The sequence below is a fragment of the Hyaloscypha bicolor genome, assembly GCF_002865645.1.
Source record: "Hyaloscypha bicolor E unplaced genomic scaffold K444scaffold_124, whole genome shotgun sequence".
Lineage (NCBI taxonomy): Eukaryota > Fungi > Ascomycota > Leotiomycetes > Helotiales > Hyaloscyphaceae > Hyaloscypha > Hyaloscypha bicolor.
The window spans coordinates 620,980-640,169 of NW_020194626.1; the positions used below are offsets into that span (position 1 = coordinate 620,980).

Genomic DNA, 19,190 nt, shown 5'->3' on the forward strand with positions numbered 1-19,190 from the left:
AACGTTGGGCCAGATTGAGGGGGAATCAGATCGAGCTGTGGTGGGACTTGCTCTTCAGCGGAAGGGAAAGTAAATTTACGACTGGAGATGGAGCAGAGTACTACTGTATGCAGTTTCCCACAGCCAACAGCAGCCGCAGCCAAGTCTCGCGTCCAACGACGGTTATCGACTCTCGCGTCTCGACACTAGCCCTCGGGCCTCGACAACCCAGGAGAAGATCGCCTTCTTGTGCAGTTTTTTTTTTACAGGGCCTGAGTTCCATCCTAGTGTTGGCATATTGCCATGCGTGCCCAGCGTCCCGCCCGCTACAGAGTCCGTAAATATTCCGCCTCCGTAATGGTGGTGGATTCCGAGCGGGGAGTTCGTTCCGTCTCGCCGCCCGCCAACCTATCCATCGCCAAACACAACAACATCTGGCACCTTCACGCCACAAATCTAAAGTGGCTCGTTGACAAGCATGGCCCCACATCAGACGCCCTGCGTGGCCTCCGGGAATTTATCCTATTTAACAGGAAGAGCTGGCCGTTTTGCCTGAAAGATTAGCCCTGTCTCCCGAGCTGGAGCAGGCCAAAAAAGTCTTCCCCACACCCGGTTTCTACCCACGCGGGGTTTGTACATGGAACTGCCCAATGGAGCGTCAGGGCTCTCATGCCAGAAGCGAAGCCGAGCCCCTGTTTCTAACACATGATGCTCCCATTCCGAAATGACCACGAATATCTGGCTAATATTTCTCAGACCATGGTTTTGGGTCGATCTTGTTTGTCCGCAACCTCGAAATTGTTAGTCAGTCACTCCGCCTTGAATATATTTATTGGCCCTCTCGACCAAATTCTAGATCCTTGGTCTACCTGTTTGATCCCATATACGGTCCGGAAAGGGACAGACGACGAGCGTTACACCCACGAGACGATGTGCAGTAAGCTCCTCTTTATCCTGCCGCCGCTAGCCGGGTAAACGACCCTCAGCATACGGTTATTCTCACATCGGATTCCTTTAAGAGTGCCATGGTCCTGTCTCTCATCTGAAGAGCTCGAATTCTTATCATCTTTGTCGAAGTTGAGCTTCTCACGAACAAGGAAGAGCAATCCGCAATTCCATCAACAGTCAATTGATTCTTGACAAGATGGTCGCTATCGGTGTTGCAACCCACGATGCGGCGTTGGAGGCCGCGCAGGCTGAGGCCCCTGAGTTTGAGAAGGTAACCTGGCACTCTGACCCAGGTTTGCGAAAGCTTTACTTTTGGTGTGCCGTTCTCTGTGTTGCGTCCGCAACCACCGGTTACGATGGGTACGTTTCCTCCATCTCCCTATCTTGAAAGGTCTCAAAACTAATATTTGGAAATAGAATGATGTTGAACACCTCTCAAAATATTACACTATGGCAAACTTATTTTGGCACTCCCACAGGAAGTAAATTGGGTTTCATGAACTCCGTTTACCAAATTGGTTCCTTGATCTCTTTCCCTCTCGTGTAGGTTGCACCTCACTTCATACAACAGATGGGCACTAATTGCCAGATAGACCTTATATGGCAGATTGGTGGGGGCGTAGAACTCCTATTGCTGTTGGTGGTATCTTCATGATTCTCGGTGGTTTGATCGGAACTTTTGCCAACGGCTACGGAAGTAAGTATAATTTGGTGCCCGGGGGGTGGTTGTGGCAATGTTTCGACGATTAATGCTAACAACCAACTAGTGTATGTCGCTGGTCGATTCATCCTTGGTTTCGGCAACTCCTTGGCTCAAATGTCCTCCCCCGTTTTACTTACTGAGCTTTGCCATCCCCAACATCGTGGCCGAGTCACCGCCATCTACAACTGTCTCTGGAATTTGGGTGCACTTTGTAAGTTTGGTTATCCATTAGAGCTGCGGGGTGAGACTGACTTGTGTCTAGTCGTCGCCTGGATCGCTTGGGCCACCTCCACAATCCCCAACGATTGGTCATGGAGAACTCTCGCACTTCTCCAATGCATGCCTGCCCTGATTCAACTCACATTCATCTACTGGGTCCCAGAATCTCCTCGTTGGCTCATCTCCAAGGAGCGTTATGAAGAGGCCGAGACTATCCTCGCCTATTACCACGCCAATGGTGACAAGCAAAACGCAACAGTTGCCTTCGAGTTCCGCGAAATCAAGGAAACCCTGAGACTCGAATTCGAATACAAGAAGACTAGCAGCTACCTGGATTTCATGAGAACCAAGGGCAACCGATACAGGTTGGCTCTCCTCGTCTCCCTTGGTGTCATTTCCCAGTACTCTGGAAACGCTCTGTTCTCCAACTACATCAATCTTATCTATAACAGCATGGGCATTACAGAGCAAAGCAAGAAGATTCCCGTAAGTTCTCCCAAATCTATATTCTGTTTATTTCGCTAATCACATTTGGCAGCTCAACGGAGGCCAAACATTGCTCAGTTTGGTTGTCAGTGTCAGCTGTGCTTTCCTCGTTGATCGCGTGGGACGACGACCACTCTTCCTGACTGCGACCACCGGAATGTGTTTGATGTTTTTGGCATGGACTATTACTGCTGCGAAGTTCGAGCAAAGTAACAAGACTGCAGTGAAATCCGCAGGATATCCGCAGGTTGCCTTCGTCTGGCTCTTCGGCGTTTTCTACTCACTCGCATGGTCCGGTCTTCTCGTCGCATACGCGCTCGAGATTCTCCCTTACAAATTGAGAGCGAAGGGACTCATGATCATGAACTTGACTGTCCAAGCTGCGTTGGTACTTGGCAACCAGACCAACCCAATCGCTTGGGAAAATGTCCACCCGCAATACGGCTTCATTGCATTCTACACCGTAAGCCCTAACCTTTTTTAACCGAGCCTAGTGTTTTTTTTTATTAACACCTTGCAGGTCTGGATCTTCATCGAACTCGCATTCGTCTACTTCTTCTACGTTGAGACTCGAGGACCAACTCTTGAGGAACTGGCTAAGATCTTCGACGGAGAGAACGCTGAGGTTGCACACTTGGACATGAACCAGGTCGAGAAGGAGACGCAGGCAGAGCATGGACCTCTGGACGAGAAGCGGGCCGTGGAGATAAACACCTCCACCGCCTAAACTCGTCGAATCTATTCCGGCAGGCGTTTCGATCGCCGCCATTGCTTACTTCGCGAAAATTTGTCGTTGCGTGCTTCATTGCGCGTTGTTTTGAGTCAAGCTCTCTCGCTCAGTTCAAACATTTACCTAGCAAGTCCTGTAAAGGGAATGCTTTAATAACATCTCTTTGCATCCCAAACATTGTTCGCCTCCTTTTTCGCAAGTGAAAGTGACGTGCAAATTAAGTCTGTCGTTGAAAAACTTGGCGATCAAGTAATGCAGCCCCACGGCACGTCTTCCAGCCACAAAAGCCACAATATAAATAATCTACGGCCCAACGTTTCTCCCGGATAAGCCGCGCCTCAAATAAAGATAACATGACTGAGGTGTATCCCTCGAGATAAAGTTTGGCGGTTTGCAATAGGGAGGAATAGTGTGTGCCAGCTGTAAGAGAGGATGGACGTCGTTTCTCAGCTGACCCCTTGAAGAGTATGGGACGTCGACATGCAGAGCACCTGATCTAGAAGACCATTAGCTCTTTCATCTCGTGACACATATTAAAGAACCCGACTATTGATGTATAGTGGTGCGTTTCTATGGGGCCAGAGCTAGGGAATATTTGGTTGAGCGATTTTGACTATTGATGGATGAAGTGAACGTTCGTTGTCCCTTATCATTTTTGGAATAAAGGGAAGATGAAGAGTTTGGGTTGCATTTAACCGGCTGAGGAACGGAGGGAGGAAGTCGATGTTGATCTTATTTCGGGAGTGACATGTCTTGGTGAACAGCGTATGAGTATGAAACAGCACTTGCGAGGTGTTCTTGAGGTTAGAAATGTCCTCGGGGAGCAACAGCAGATCATGGCGAAGTCAAGAGGTTCACTTGATTTGATAAAAACCTGCATTTTTTTGGTCTTTACATAAGCAACTTGCGCCAACATGTCCAAATCATATAGAACGAGGGTATCCTGAACAACTGAATATCATGTAGCACTTGCAGCAGCCTCGAGTTTCCATTTTCACCCTACCGCTCATTAGGATCCTCGCTCTCTCTCAACAACTCATCCTCTTCAACTTGTCTCTGTTCTTCGTCCCTCTCCTCTCTTGTCTTATGCCCTGCGAACACAGCCAGCATACCCAAGTCATACGTTGCCTTCAACGATCCGGCCGTCACGAACGCTACCCAAAACAAGTTGTGATTGGCTAGTATACCAGTTATAGTTGGTCCGAGACTCTGAGCAGAGGTCTTGACGACGTTGATGGCGCCCATTATTGCGGTTCGTTCGTGTGGGAGGACAACTGCCGCGAGGAAAGCGGAGCGAGGGGCGACGTCCATGGATTGTGTGCAAGAGCGGAGGACGATGAAGAGAGTCGCGAAGGGCAAAGAGTTTGGAATGGGGATGAGCGCGAGGAAGATGGCGGACGGGAGGTGAGTAAACACCATGGTCTAAGGGTAGTTTAGCCCTGTTGTTGATGACACAGCGGGACGCGGTACGTACCTTGATATTGCCGAATCGTTTTGCAATTGACGAAGCTACAAGCATTGAAGCTGCGGCAATGATGCTAGTAGTGAAAAAAAGGGAACCAAGCATTCCGTCTTTGAGGTCGAACTTCTTCTTGAAGAACCAGATCACCCAGGAGCTAGTTACGGTCAGCAACTGATCAGTGGTTGCATGGGCAAGTACTTACAGAGGCGCAAGACCAGATGCAAAGGCATCTAGCGCGAACAGAATGCAAAGATTGACCACAATAATCCTACTCTCCTTGCTGATTTCCGGCAAAAGAGCTAGCAACCTCGATTGCTTCTTCTTAGGTTCCTCATCCTCAGCACCGTCTCCAAGTAGAGGTGCCGTTTCTGGATCTGCTACAGGCGGCGCTTGTTTCTTCTCTGCTTCGCATGCTTTGCTGAGTGCCAGTGCCAGACAGAACTTGATGATTCCAACAACAGCATATCCCCAAAAGACAGTCCTATATGCTGCGACCTCATCATAACCCAGATTTTTTGTCATATGGTTGAGCAACCATCCGCATATCATCATCCCACATGCAGACCCAGCTGTGCCAATCAAGGAATACCAAGCATATATGTCTCCACGATTTGCTGCGGGGGTGAGTTGTGCGAGGGTCGACTCCTCAATAGCTCGAAAGGGTCCTATTTCATTGCCACTGTTCCATCGTTAGAAGAATGCAGACGTTGATTGAAGAGCATTACCTTGGACTAATGACGCCAACAATGGCGGCAACGAGCAGGATCCAATAGTTTCCAAACAAAGCAAACATTGTGCCAGCAATGACCATCAATGCTGCTCCTAGAGTAAGAATAGCTTTCCTCCCCAAGGCATCCGCAAACAGGGTCAACAGGAAGCTGATACAGACATCTCCAACGAGCGTGAGGGTCATGAAGAGACCAATCTTTGTTTCCGAGATACCCAAGGCACTGAGGTATGCCACCAATATGAGCGTCGAGGCGCCATACGCAAAGAGACGGACGAATCGTTGGATGCAGAGGAGCTTAGTGTCGATGGTGGACGAGTAGAGGGACACCAGGCCAAGCTCCTCCAGGACCTTGACAAGGTACTTGGTTGCCATTGTGGTTAATAGACGAAGGTCTTCGCGGTTCCGGTGCTGTGGTCGAGATTGTCGCCGAGTTCAACGGAGCCACCTGAAGGATTCACAAACCTGCGTTCTTTGTTGAAAATTGGAAAGGGGAGAGCACAGTGAAGGTTGAGGATATTGTCATGCTTGCCACAGCGGCACAGTGGCTTGCGCGTCTAACCCATCCTGAAGAGAGGTTCAACAAGCTTTTCCCTGATCGCCGGTTTCCGCGTATTGGGGAGTCACTGAGGCGTCGCGATTGGCGTTGAAGGTGTTACCTAACGAAAAATTTCCCCCACCATCACTATAAATTTCCTTCTTTAGCCACCATCTGATAACTTTTGCGCCGCATGCATGCAGTGCACAGCTTCGCAAAGCCAATCAAAGGTGCGGGGACGGGGGGGCCTGTTCAGGAGGGGATGAAGATCGTAGACTCAAAGCGCAAGGGCAAGGCCCACCCACTGCTTCAACCTCTGAATTCGTATCCGTTTCACAGTTCCCGCGAGTAGAGATGTTTGAATTTTGTTTCCCATACCCCAAGTAAACTGTACACTGGGCTGCAGAAACTAGAGTTCCCAAGCTCTCACCCCGATTGTTCAACAGTCGATCTGTACAATGCTGGATATTTTATTTGAACCTTTGGCTTGTCAATGATTACTATGGTAATCGTTTGTGGAAATTGCAATTTCAGACCAGGGTTACAAATCCATGGAGAATCTTCGTATCTCCTTGATATTGTTTGAATGTACCCAAGTTGTTAAGATGAACCAATAATATATTGGAGTTCTTGATCCTGCCCCGTCGCAACGCATTCCCCAGCAACAGTGTTGTTGTCAAGCTCAGGAATGTACAATCTCATACTTCCCATAAGGACCTCTCTTTGCGGACTGGTGCTCTCCGATTTTAATTTCAATTCTCAATTTTTGAGAGCAAGAATTTACATCTATTTTCTTTCACAAGAAATCATGCCCGGGCTAAAAGTTAGCACCGAATCTGAGGCGACGAAAGTAACGGCGCGTATCCGAACTCTGCGATCACGGGGTAGTGATGTCCGAAAGCCCTCAGCCTCCGCCAGCTTCCCCAGTCAAGCCACGTTCATCAGTCAAGTCTGCTAGTTCGCCAAAGCGCACAACGACAATGGATACCATGAAGATAACAATTACATACACCAAAAACAATTGCTGAGGTGAAACGGCAGCGAAGGAGACCCTTCAACCCACGTTTCCGGAAAAACAATTCCTCCTGTCAACTTTGTGAAGGACAAGAGTCAACGACAGAGACCCCGCAATCAGCTTCTCCGAAGAACACAAATCCCCCCTCCCCCCAGCATCAATCAGTCCACCAAAACGTGGAATAAGTGTGCCGCCTTCTACAAGAACAACTGAGCATAAATCGAGGGCGAAGAAAAAGTCACCATAGAAGACCCCCAGCCATCATCTCTAAAGCCATACTCTCCAGCAGCATCTGTCAGTCCAACGAAGCGCCCAACAAATCTGCCTGCTTCCAGGAAGACAGCTAAGAATACACCAAAAACAATTGCCAAGAAGTCAACGACGAAGCTCGCTAGCATCAGACGAGGCAGAGGAAGACTGGCAAATAGAATGGCCGAGACAGCAACAAACGAACCAAGGGCATCTCGAACGGTCATCAAAGACGGAAAGCCCTCAAGTAGACCGAGCAAATCAGGACCAAGCACCAGTAAAGCCAAACACACACACTTTGAAACCCATGGTATGGAAAATGAGCATTCTGATGCAGAGCAATTCAAGAGGTTCTGGCTTGAGGAAGGAAAGCAACTTCAGGATTTGCTTAATGAGGTTATGGATCGGTGGATGGAGGAGCAGTCACCGGCCTGAAGGAAGCAATCCTTGAACTTAGCAGACCTTTCATGCCAGCTTTAGACAGTCCTATCCACCCAAGTACAGCCCTGTATCCCCCAAGAATAATCCTATGCCTCCCAAGTCGCCACGACAGCCATCAAAGACTTCAACAAAATACGGCTGTCGGCTGAACAGGTGTACCGAAGGGGTCAAGCGAGATGCTTCACAAACAATTGCCCTTCAAACCACGACCGGTCGAACATTGAGTCAAAAAAAGGGCAAAAGAAGTACCGAAGCACCTAGAAACTAGTCCTCGTAGGGCTCATCACTGACTTGTCGTTTCTATGGGAGAGCATACCTCATAGCCATTAGTTCAACGACACAAACCAAGCGGTATTATGGCGAACTTGACAGCCAGAGGTCTCTGTATAAAATGAAATTTCTTAATGTAACGCAAGTAGTGTGCTCAAAGAAGGACATGCACGGCTTGAAAGGCTGTTGAATAATGACTGGTACCGAGTACGGAGGCACGCTCTCACTCCAAGGGAGACCCAGGATCTCCATCCCGATGGGCACTCCAATGGGCGCATGATCTGTGGGAGGAGAGAAATCCGCTGGGACAGTGACGACAGGGAATCCCGTCAAAGCTGCAAGAATTCCATTCCGCCCAATTTGAGAAGGAGAACCGATCTTCACAGCGAGGTTCTTCTGCTCTGGGTAGATGATGGCATCTAATTTCTTGGGTGGAAAATGTACTCGCCAAAGCTGTTGTCAGATTTTGAATGGCGAGCTTTGGTGGGGCATAAGAAGAATTGCTCGTAGATGATTCGAGAGCCTTTTCGACAAAACTGTACAGATTGGGGATGGCAAGAAACTTTCCACTGCTGTAAAGTCGTCTAAATGGCGAAGGAGAAGAGCCGTTGAGAGAATGCATCTGAAGATAAGCGTCCATGCTCTCCCGAATTTCTGAGGCTTGAACATCCATCGAGGACGATAGCTCAGTGCAGTTGTACAGAGTTTCAGTAATTGGGACGATCACAACTCCAGCTTTTTGAAGTACCGAGATCATGTAATTCATAACATCGTTGGCGGGCGTGGTTTCGTAGGAGGGAGTCCAGTTGAACATTCCCTCGAGCAAGCCAAATCTGAGGCCTTGCAAACTTCCTCCTATTACGTCCTTGGCATAGCCGGTTCCAAACAGCGAAGGAGGGCGCAGACCTGTGGTGTTGTCGAGGGGATCGAAACCAGTGGAAGCCATCACAGTCAATGCAACCGCCAAATCCTTGACATTCCTTGCAATTGGGCCGATAGCATCTTGCGTGTAGGAGACAGGAATAATGCCAGCGCGCGATATTAAGGCCTCTCGTCGGTCGGAAAGCGAAGAGACTGTTCGCACTGGCTGGACTTCGTAGGGAATTTACCGTATCTGAACCTATTCCTAGTCAGCTAAGAAACTCTATCTAGCCATCACACCGTACTTACCTGTGCCAAAAACTGCAAAACTCGATGCAATTGCAGCCCCAGTACCACCACTACTACCCCCCGGGGTTCTCGTAAAGTCGTAGGGGTTGATGATCTGGCCACCCAGAGATGACACCGTGAGTCCCTCAAGCGCCAGTTCATGAAGGTTTGTCTTTCCCAAGATGATTGCTCCTGCATTTTTTTAAAGCCGCCACTGCAGCGGCATCGACTGTGGGCTTGTTGTTGGCCAAATCGAGATATCCTCCGGTGGTTGGTAACCCCTGAATATCATAATTATCCTAAATAGGACTGGGATGCAGAAGAGAGAGCTAGTGACATTGCCAGTAGAGATCCTGGCATCCATGTCATCTGCAATAGCTAGAATATTATAGTAGATTAGCTGCCAAGTTGGAGGGGGTTTGTACTCAATGCATTGGGGTGAAGACTGATGATGGAATTGATCGCTGGGCTGAAAGCTTCAATTCGGGAAAGAAAGGACGAAACCACATCGCGACAGGCGGTGATACCAGAGAACAATGTATTATACACGCCGTCAATGGTTGCCTCCCTGCTGTCGAAGGGTTCAGAGGCGGTATTCGAGGCAATGGCAACAAGAGGGAGCAAGCCAATGCCCGCCAAGCATAACCAAGAGCCCTTTAGGTTGTTAGTTGAATACAAGATAAAAGCAAGATTGGGAGGGCGAAAACTCAATTTCCCACATCTCGGCAATTGTGTATCGAGTACTATCGCCTTCCGATAAGCTCAATATTCACTATGGGCTATTTGCTGTAGTGAAAGTGAACTGGCAAAATCGGGAGCACAGGGAAGTCGTTGAACATTGTTATGTAAGCATTATATAAGCGAATGTACCCTGATGTCCTCCTAACACAGGAATGAGCTATAGTTTTAAGATCGAGTTTCTAGAGTTTACAGAACACGACTCCAAAATTCGAGGGATTATTTCTAAGCAGATCGTGATGTGGGTCTAGAATCTGCAACTTCATCTCTATTCAAGATTGTTTGCTTCCCGTCCTGACCCGAGCCCAACACAGTTTACAGTCGGAAAAAATTCTTCTTTCCAGAACCGTACCTTCCTAGAAGCCTCAATTCTTGGTTACAAGTTGCAATTAGGATCAGCCACTTCGACAATCATCTCATGTTCCAATTAGGTTTCATTTTTTCCTTCCTGGATTTCGAAAACCACCCCCTTTTTCTTTCATGGTGGCTCATTCTCCACATCTACATCCGAAAGGATACTTCGAGGTATGTGCATACTGTCTCTGAGTTACTCCTAAGCCTGTCCTTGAATCACAATACATTATTCCTCGTTCCATCCATTGTCCTCCTCAGCTCTTGTTTAGTCAGATGCCGCGGCTTCTTGGCTGCAAGACAAGCAGCTTCGATTTCCAACTTCAATAACTTGTCAACGCTCTTGGGAAACATCGACCCACACAACACTCCTATCACATGAAAAGAAGTAGGAACGTTCTCGACGTGCCACATCTCCACAAGGGCAGGGCCTACAACCAATGCAATAGGGGAAAGACAACCTACCCCCTGATCCAAGTTACGTAACCCTTTCTGCCCTTCATCTCCTAATGGACCTAACAGTAACAAACAACGGAAAAACCCCTGCCTTACCCTGCTGTCATAATTTGACATTGCAGAACTCGATAAACACTTGCTTGCTCCACCCCCACGCTCTGCGTGGGGAGTATCAGCACAGAGTGGCGAAACCAGGGGATCCCAACCAAACTTGTTGAGATCAGATTCTCGGTAACATGGATGAGCAGGGGAAAGGCGGAGACGGGGTCCGTGGACCTGCAGAATGGATTGCGAAGATGCTGGTCCTAACACATGCTGTGCTCGGTTTGTGATGGAAGGCCTAATATCGGCGAAAACTTTCCCGGATATTATTCCCGTCTTGTTGAGGGGGGGAAGATGGAGGGTAGAGATCGCGGGTTAGCTTTAGCCTGATCCCGGTTAGCCATGCTCTGTGATTCGGGGTCAAGTGGGATGGCATGTTGTTGGAGAATTGAGGTCTTCGGTCCGCATGCCTCCCTCGCTTCCGTCCCGATATAGCCGAAATGGCAGTGAAGTTCATTGGATGGCAGTTGGTGAGCCATCATGAGCGTAGACTATATTCTGGAACTAGCATAGACAGCTTAGAAGAAAGATTCAAAAAGTGTTGGGGATGCTTGACACAGTAATCGTTCAGACAGTGTCTTAGCCCTTAACCAATCAGGTGACTAAACATTCTCGAAGTCTGGACTATATCATCCCCCGAAAAATCTTTAAAGAAAGCTTATGAAAAAGCAAGAGACACAAAAAGGGAGCGGTTTTTTTTGGATTCAAACCTCCTCTGCCCAGATCAGGATCGGCAGTGATGGGTGCTGCTGTATGGGGATGGGAGGGAAGGGGGGACAGCTAAGCGCAATATTGCGTTGCGGGCGTTCGCTCCCTGTCTTGTCTCGCCAGGCTTGAGGGAATTGTTGCCCTCTTTCAGAAGACGTGGTGCCACTGGGGTTACTGAAATTCCACTCTCATAACGAGATTCGGGAATAAGAAGTAAGGGTGGAATGGAGACGTGTGCCAAGCTGACCTGGACAAGTGTTCCCGAGCAGTTCTGCTCAACGAGGGCCACGACAGACATACATAACCCGAATTGTAACCCCCACGGACAATCCAGAAGTACAGGTAACTTCTCCACACTTCTCCACATTTCCAGAACGGAGTCTTAGTGCAGCATGGCTGTCGATCCAGGTTCCGAGGGATGCACGTCGTGCCACATCGGTTAATGGGTCCTATGAAAGTCCATGAATATGAGCTGCAGAGAGGGGAGCGGAAGGGGTGGCACTGCGCCACGCCAAAAGGTGGTAGAGGGGGGGGGTAAAGAGGGTTGCGTGTGTGGGTGTGTTGATAATTTTAGCCTTGCTGAGGGTGTGGCGACTCCGAAGCCAAGCATTACTCGCAAACACCTGAACACCCGTTCCGGGTGCTATCGGAGGCAGGTTGGCCGAGGAGTCTTGACCTCCCTCTTGTGCTATGCTTGGGGTTCCGTTTGCGAAGGGTCTCGAGGAGTATTTCCGTCTTAGGACGGCCCGAAACGGAAATATCTGACAGCTGACATCGCCCAAAGCCCGTTTTGTCGAGAGATGCCTTGCATTACATAGACGAGCCAATAGATATTGAGAAATGCGATTTCTCAATAGAAGAGGGTGGTGACGGTCCTCTTTGCATGGCTGACTGCGAATGCGATGGGCAAGGGAAGAGGGGTACACCCCTCACGCAATGTTGCCTGACTCGCCGACAGAGGGCCGGAATATGGGGAAAGCTTTTTGACTGGATCGGAGCTCAGCCGCTGCCAGTGAAACACCACCCTCGAAAACAACGAACCTACGAAGACCATGGTAAGGAAGTGGGGCCTTGAGCTGCGAGGTTGCGGCACGCCAGTTGAACTCCAACTTGACGATGCCCGAATGCAAGACGCGGACCGAGTAGCCCCAGACGGTTCTGACTGCAGTGTGCAGATGCCGGGCACGGCACGGCAATCGAACAACGAGGCAACCACGCGGACCTCTGTCTCCCAATAGCCGGTTTCGTGGTCGGAGGGAATGTGGTGCAACTCAACGTGGCGGGGATTTGGCTTCTGGCTTTTCCTCGTCGTCGGAAACTCGTTCGGGCATGGGGTCGGCGCCGGGATGGGACAAGGTCCGTGCAATCCGTGGACGGCCGGGGCCCGGGATGAAGACTGCAATCCTTGGAGACGTGGGGGAGCCAACGAGCGTTTCAGGAACGGATCTTGCATGTGGAGAAAACAAGATTGGCTCAAGGGAGGACAGCTGCGCGCAGATCTGATCGGTGGGCCGCTTTTCTTAAACCTTAAGGCCAAAACCTTCAGACGTTCTTCGTCGTTCCAGAACCTGAAAGATAGCCTTCCTTCACCGGGTGCACTGGACCGGGAAACGCCCACCCCACGCAGACCATGCAGACCACGCAGACCACGCAGACCACGCAGACTACGCAGACTACGCAGACTACGCAGACCACGCTGGATATCGCTCGTTAGTCCCTCACTGCCCTCGCATTCGCCATCCCCCCCGACATCTCGGAGAGCCGGACGACGAGAACGGCGAGGCACGGTGGCGCGCAGGGGTGGGACCGCGGAAATCTGCAAAGAGGAATGCCCAACGTACATAAGATCTTCCGCCGGGGCTGTCACCCTGACGCATTGACGAGCCTGTATCAATCGGGTATGCCTACATGACGTGGAAAGGAGGCATAGAGCCACAATTGGCGAAATGGCCTGTTGCCGGCAGCGCCTCTGCATCCGCTGCATCGTGGTTATGTAAAACGGGTCCAGGCTGGCAGGCTTGTCGCCCTTGAGCGGATTTCTGGCCATCCTCGTGACCATCGGTGACTGAGGCCCTTGCGGCCTTCAGCCTTCTCCGCCAGATGCAGCCCCTGGTGCAGCTGTGCTCCCCCTGCCGGGGTCTTCACGGCCCTGATTGGCGGTGCGGTGGGCGCCCCCCCGTCGTCCACCCCACGCTCATGGCACGCAGGCCTGGCAGGCCTGGCAGCGCCCAAATGCTACCAAGACCGTGAACCTGGATACCTAAACTGCAATGAGGAACGTGAGGGTGATCAGCAGCCTAGTGTGCTTCCGGTGTCGCCCAACTGGGGAAGGTTGAGTGGCCATGGTAAGCGAGCACGACTCCGCAATTTGGTCATGAATCATATCGCGCTGCATCAGCAGACTACACACCCTCTCCTTTCGCCAACCACGACGTCCAGCGACTGTCTCTCCTCAGCACTTCGTCCCCGCCCACACGAGGGCGGCGTTTGCATTGCAGCCAGTGATCGGGCGGCCTGGGGGAGCAACGGCTCGCCCTCAGCTGCTGCTGCGAAGAACGGTGAAGAGCCTGAGGGCAGCTTGAGCCTCTTTTTTGCTTTTCCCGGGCAGGGTTCGAACGCCCTGGGCCTGCTGCATTCCAGGCGCCTGGGAATAAGCAAGATCCAGATGCTTGCAGAAGGGAACAATGGGCGACTTGCTGGGGAAAGGGGTAGCAGGCGCCACGAAACGCCGGGGTGAGGTCATACTTGGCCTCCTGATGATCTTGTCAACCCATCCCTTTCGCAGCACGGCGTTGGAAGGCCAAGTATTGCTCTGCACTGGCAGAGCCAGGTTGACAACACTTCTCCTGCTATGCACTTGCAACGCTGCTGATGATCACACTGATATGAAGAGCCTGCAGCGGTTGATCTAGTCCCAGCAGGCCCCCAGCGAATCTCACGATACTTGTTACTCACGAATATAGTATCAACTCCACAATTCCAAGTCAACCTTGTCTGCACCTCGAGTTGGCCGACGCCCGTTGAGATCCCAGGCTGAACCAGGTCCAGCCACGCAGAGCAAGCCGAGCCACGAGGCCAAGATATGGTCACTTGCAAAAAACGTCGCGTGGGGGTGAAAATGTCCTAGGTACAACGCTGAGTGCCGTCACAGCACGCAGCACCCTTACCACGCCTGAATCTCCCCGGCATCATCAAATCACACCCCGAGGTAAGGAATCTGCCAGCGCCACCTCAGGAACATACAAAATAATACTTAACACAGCCCCCGTCCAAACTTCCTCCCCAGAAGAAAAATTGGACTAAGACACACGCCGCCTCCTCGGCCTCGATACCACCTCCCCCTTTACCTTTTCCCAATTCCCACGTTTCTTTTATCTTTCTCCAATCTCAATTCAGACATTGGTCAACATAAAAGCCGTCTCAGGCCTCAATTCTCCTCGGACTATCTCACCTTCTTGCCTTCCTCCCTCCTCTCCATTCACTTGGCTGATCCCGTCGACTACTTTATTTTCCGGCTTCCTCCTACCTTCCTTCTCCAACATGTCTCCCCACAACGACGCACCATCACCTGCGGGGAGCTTTACTCACGGCTTCAACATAGCATTCCGCCCAACCGCCAGTTCCGGACTACGAAACTTTAGTAGCAACAGCAACAGCATCTACTCCGAGTCTCCGCTGAACGACTCCCTCTCGTCGTCCTTCTCGAGCAACTCATTGGACGTCGACGACCATATGGCCCGCCCATTGGTACCTGGGGTGTACGTCCCGACTGTCTGTTTCTTCGATCCAGTAACGGAAGACCTCGATAAAGAAACGATTGCCACGCATGCGATTCGCCTGGCGCAGGTCGGCGTCACCGGGCTCACCACACAAGGCTCCAATGGCGAGGCCGTGCACCTCACCCACGCCGAGCGCCAAACTGTCACCGCCACCACCCGTTCGGCACTCAACTCGGCCGGCTTTTCCCACCTGCCTGTCCTCGTGGGATGCGGCGCCCAATCCGTCCGAGAAACGATCATACACTGTCGAGAGGCATATACGGCTGGTGGTGACTACGCATTGGTCCTCCCGCCTGCATATTATGCACCTCTCTTCTCTCCATCCGCTGCGAGCGTCATCGAATTCTTCCACGCAGTCGCAGATCAGTCGCCAATTCCCCTCGTGATCTATAATTACCCCGGAGCCGTCTCCGGCATGGATCTCTCGTCTGATGTCATCATCCAACTTTCAGCACATCCGAATATTGTAGGTGTGAAATTGACATGCGGCAATACCGGGAAGTTGAACAGAATTGTGGCGGCCACAAAATCTGCCAAGCCGCAGTCATCGAGTACTGCGCCTCCGTTCCTGGTTCTGGGTGGTAGTGCAGATTTCGCATTGCAGAGTCTAATCGGTGGCGGCCACGGTATCTTGGCTGGGCTGGCAAACATCGCACCAAAGTCCTGCTTGGAGATCCTCCGTCTGTACCGTGAAGGCAAGATTTCCGAGGCGCAGAAGATCCAGGAGGTGGTTGCGAGGGGCGATTGGACAGCTATTCAGGGTGGCATTGTGAGCACCAAGGCCGGCATGGAGAGCTGGTTGGGCTATGGGGGATATGGCCGCAGCCCGCTGCCACGCCCAACCGACGACCAGAGCGCGAGATGGAAGGAGGGTTTCAGGGAGCTCTACGCGCTGGAGAAGAGCTTGTAAGCTTGTAGATGGACCTGGGCCGAAAAATATTAATACGACCGACGGCAATCTGGACGGGGGCGGGCAACTGTCATACGCACAAAGGTTATTTGACGGCCGTTTTACTTTGGTGGCGTTTGGGTCTAGCCCGTGGTGCGAAGTGACCAGGTGTCTGCAGCATGACTGGTGATGCGAGTCCGAAGATACCAAACCCCACGTCTCTTTACGTTGCGTTGCGTCTGTTGCGTGGAATATCTGTAATACCGCTGCCCTGATTTTTCTGCTTTTTTCCTTTGCTTTCGGCAATACTTCTCCCTCAAAATACGCTGCACACGCACACGAAAAGCCACTCGGACAAAGTCAAAAGTCTTAATCGATTAAAAGATTAGAACCATTAGATAAGAAATCAAAAAGCTTCACAGCTGCATACACTTACTCTACCATTTTCAATTCCTTCCACATACACTTGGGAGACGCGACGTGACTAGGTTGTCAACGTGGCACGAGAGCCATCCCTTAAAGGACAGTTGCATCCAAATGTGAAACATATGATGGGAAGAAGATTTCCGTGCATATTGGAAGTCCAGCTCTCCGTGCATGTTGGAAATCCGGTTCTGTGAGTCACTAGTGAGACATTCTGGTCTCATCATCAGATGTTCGAGGGGAAAGGAAGTGGTGGTTGTGTATCACAGGAGAGGCCCACTTTAATGCTAAAATTGAAGACATTGGCAAAAACGTCAGAAGCAAAACCACAAAACAGCAGGCTGGTGGTTACCATTCACCCAAATTACTAATCTGCCGAGCTGATGAGAATCCAGTCCAGGCACCTAATGAATAATCAGAGTCAAACTTGCGTCGGTGACCAACAGCATTGAGTGTGGGGAACGCCTCATCCGACAGTTATCGGTCGGATTGCATTCCTTCGGCCATGCAATGAATTCGACGTGCTAATACCACAGAGAAACTTCGGCAACTCTTCAGCTCTCAGCAGCTTCAACACGATGAACTTCCCGTATAACTTCAGCAGCAGCAGCAGCAGTATCATCTCCATCCTCCTCTCTATAATCAAAAGCACCCAGGCACCCTAGTCATGCGGCTGATCCAGGACAACCAGCCGGGTCTCGCAGTGTCGCCCCCCTCATTCCCGTCAAAGTCACTAGCATCCCAATATTCAATCCATCTCAGGAGCACCGATACATATGACTCTCAGCGGAACACCCGCAGTGTTGCGGTCTATGTAAGGAAATGGGGAGGGAAGTTTGAATGAGGCTTCACTAGAGGTATGGTAGTGATGATTTGCTCTTTGCCACACGATGGAGGTCCAGAAGTGCTCCGTGATCGCCAGACATGAGGGTAGATTTTACATTGCATTCTGAGTTCCTAGTAGGTAAATCATTTTCGTGTCCGTAGTTCTATCCTAGCACTGGCTATTGCTCTTTTAGAATAGTTCCAGGCTTGGGGAAACGGCTGGGAAGAGTCAAGTTTTGCTAGGTTGAGAGCTAAATCCAGAGTTTTAGGTGTCTCTAAGGCTTTGACATTGAGGAATAGACCAAGAGGCCATGCTGATTTGTGCATAGACTATAACGATAACGACCATAACTTAGAGTGTATCAACTTACATTACCACGACTAGGTAAGCACTATTTCTTTCATTCTCTAGCTCATACATCGGCAAATAATCCACCCCACCTCCAGTAGCTTTACACACCAGCTTCGTCCCACAGTCATGACCACCCATCAAACTTTGTCCGTCTATCATAAGCTAATCCATCTTCAATTCCAGCACCACCACAGCATCGACCACCACTTTCCCTCCTCAAGCAATCTACTACGCCGCGTGCGGTTCCCAAAACATGGTCACATCAGATGCGAACGGGAACTAAATTGGTCTATCCGCCGAAGAGGGAGACAACAACGTGTTTATCGCCAGCGCCCAGTGCGCAGAATGTTTCCAGACCTCTGAGTGCGGTACATATGATTTTGTCCCAAGGTATGGCTCACAATCTTGCGAGCTGGATCTTTTTAACCAATGCCCTGCGGGCCAGACTCAAATTGGGTTGGTATATGAGACTGCCAATTATAATAACCCGGTTGTGGGGAATGGGTCGAGTGAGAAGGTGCAGTGTGGAGGCGTGTATCAAGGTTGGTAAATAGGTAGTTGAGATAGAGTAGGTGAATTTATTTCAGAATTGATTCTCTCAATTATCACGGAGCCTTGTCTCAAGCCTGCTCCGACAAATCAGATTGACGTGTAATTTTGTGCGTGGCGGGAGCTAGAAATTTTCCAGTCTGGTTTGAGCCAAACCTGAACACTCACAATCTCCATTTCGATTCATCTAATCCACACGTCACAAAATCGTCGTCTGAGATTTCCATGCATCAATACCTGTACACTTGTATATCCGAATTCTTCTTTGGCTCAACTTGCTTTGCGGCTCCCCTTCAAGCCACGTGTACCGCGCGACTGTATGTATTCCTCTCTAGTCTGGCTATCCTTATCTTTCACTAATAGTCGTAGTCTCACAGACGTCGTGAGCTTCAGCGCAAGGTCGACGAGTTGGACAAGGAGAGGCAGCTTCTTGAAACGCTTGAGAAGGAACAATGCTAGTGTGTGAGACGCTCTGATCTATCTCAAAAGTTTGGTTGATTTAAGGCCGTCTGGCATCTGCTCTGTCGATCAATCCCACGATTTCTCTGCTCGATTCATTCTCTCCAACAGTAACATACACACACGCTATGCTCGAAGAATACCGAGGATCGTTCGTCTGTTCTGTGTCATTGACTATTCCTCCGCCGTTTTTCCAGTTGCAGCCATCTATTTTGGGATCGGCTGGTGCAATTCCAAATTATAAGTCCTTACAATGGTATCGATGAGTCGGGCCTGGCTGTACGGGTTGCTGATCAAGTGTAGGAGAGAACGAGTCGATCGTGTTCAAGGAGAGATCGAGGCTGTTGAGGGGAATATCCGTCGTCGTGGGGCAAGTGTGGGTCAAGATCGAGAAAGGAAATGCACCAACTGCAAGTTGTGATATGGTGGCATGACTTGCTAGACTAGATATCTCGAAGTACTCGTGCCCACCTGTGCATCAGTAAAACCTGCAGGGACGCAGGGGCTTTAGTGCAAGTCTTGACGCACGATTAAGCGGAGGCGCGGTGTCATGGATGCGTTGCTGCCGCGAATTTTCAGCTCTGTTTAGCGAGACCCAATCAACAAGTCTACGCCTTTCTCCAACAGACCTTGCCATCAGCCC

At 50.4% G+C, this 19,190-nt stretch overlaps 6 protein-coding genes across 6 annotated transcripts; 3 read left to right on the forward strand and 3 right to left on the reverse strand.

Annotated features, from left to right (window-relative positions):
* Window positions 1–1,123: 1,123 nt before the first annotated feature.
* On the forward strand, window positions 1,124–3,062 carry K444DRAFT_537020 (general substrate transporter; the record flags this gene model as incomplete). The annotated part of the gene is made up of 7 exons (XM_024875431.1): window positions 1,124–1,287; window positions 1,345–1,470; window positions 1,521–1,624; window positions 1,695–1,841; window positions 1,893–2,335; window positions 2,388–2,798; window positions 2,856–3,062. 7 exons carry the CDS (start codon window positions 1,124–1,126, stop codon window positions 3,060–3,062), a joined length of 1,602 nt encoding a protein of 533 aa, XP_024732672.1.
* A 1,002-nt stretch (window positions 3,063–4,064) lies between these two features.
* K444DRAFT_536746 (MFS general substrate transporter) lies at window positions 4,065–5,629 on the reverse strand (the record flags this gene model as incomplete). The annotated part of the gene is made up of 4 exons (XM_024875404.1): window positions 4,065–4,487; window positions 4,519–4,681; window positions 4,730–5,206; window positions 5,253–5,629. The coding sequence occupies 4 exons, from the start codon at window positions 5,627–5,629 to the stop codon at window positions 4,065–4,067; spliced, it is 1,440 nt and encodes a 479-aa protein (XP_024732673.1).
* A 1,248-nt stretch (window positions 5,630–6,877) lies between these two features.
* Window positions 6,878–7,434, reverse strand: K444DRAFT_79070 (uncharacterized protein). The gene has a single exon (XM_024888720.1). The coding sequence runs from the start codon at window positions 7,281–7,283 to the stop codon at window positions 7,005–7,007; it is 279 nt and encodes a 92-aa protein (XP_024732674.1). The 5' UTR covers window positions 7,284–7,434; the 3' UTR covers window positions 6,878–7,004.
* A 19-nt stretch (window positions 7,435–7,453) lies between these two features.
* On the reverse strand, window positions 7,454–10,254 carry K444DRAFT_645464 (amidase signature enzyme; the record flags this gene model as incomplete). Its single annotated transcript, XM_024885089.1, has 8 exons — window positions 7,454–7,542; window positions 7,995–8,193; window positions 8,300–8,817; window positions 8,852–8,887; window positions 8,938–9,108; window positions 9,196–9,294; window positions 9,342–9,570; window positions 10,234–10,254. 8 exons carry the CDS (start codon window positions 10,252–10,254, stop codon window positions 7,454–7,456), a joined length of 1,362 nt encoding a protein of 453 aa, XP_024732675.1.
* Window positions 10,255–13,179: 2,925 nt separating this feature from the next.
* Window positions 13,180–14,486, forward strand: K444DRAFT_694934 (uncharacterized protein; the record flags this gene model as incomplete). Its single annotated transcript, XM_024887877.1, has 2 exons — window positions 13,180–13,264; window positions 13,359–14,486. 2 exons carry the CDS (start codon window positions 13,180–13,182, stop codon window positions 14,006–14,008), a joined length of 735 nt encoding a protein of 244 aa, XP_024732676.1. The 3' UTR covers window positions 14,009–14,486.
* K444DRAFT_79155 (aldolase) lies at window positions 14,384–16,405 on the forward strand. The gene is made up of 2 exons (XM_024888721.1): window positions 14,384–14,479; window positions 14,534–16,405. Exon 2 carries the CDS (start codon window positions 14,812–14,814, stop codon window positions 15,958–15,960), a length of 1,149 nt encoding a protein of 382 aa, XP_024732677.1. The 5' UTR covers window positions 14,384–14,479; window positions 14,534–14,811; the 3' UTR covers window positions 15,961–16,405.
* Window positions 16,406–19,190: the final 2,785 nt, after the last annotated feature.

What these genes read in the sequence shown, in the direction of transcription:
- K444DRAFT_79070 (XM_024888720.1), bottom strand. Translation starts at nt 7,283, where the DNA reads ATGACCGTTCGAGATGCCCTTGGTTCGTTTGTTGCTGTCTCGGCCATT.
- K444DRAFT_79155 (XM_024888721.1), top strand. Translation starts at nt 14,812, where the DNA reads ATGTCTCCCCACAACGACGCACCATCACCTGCGGGGAGCTTTACTCAC.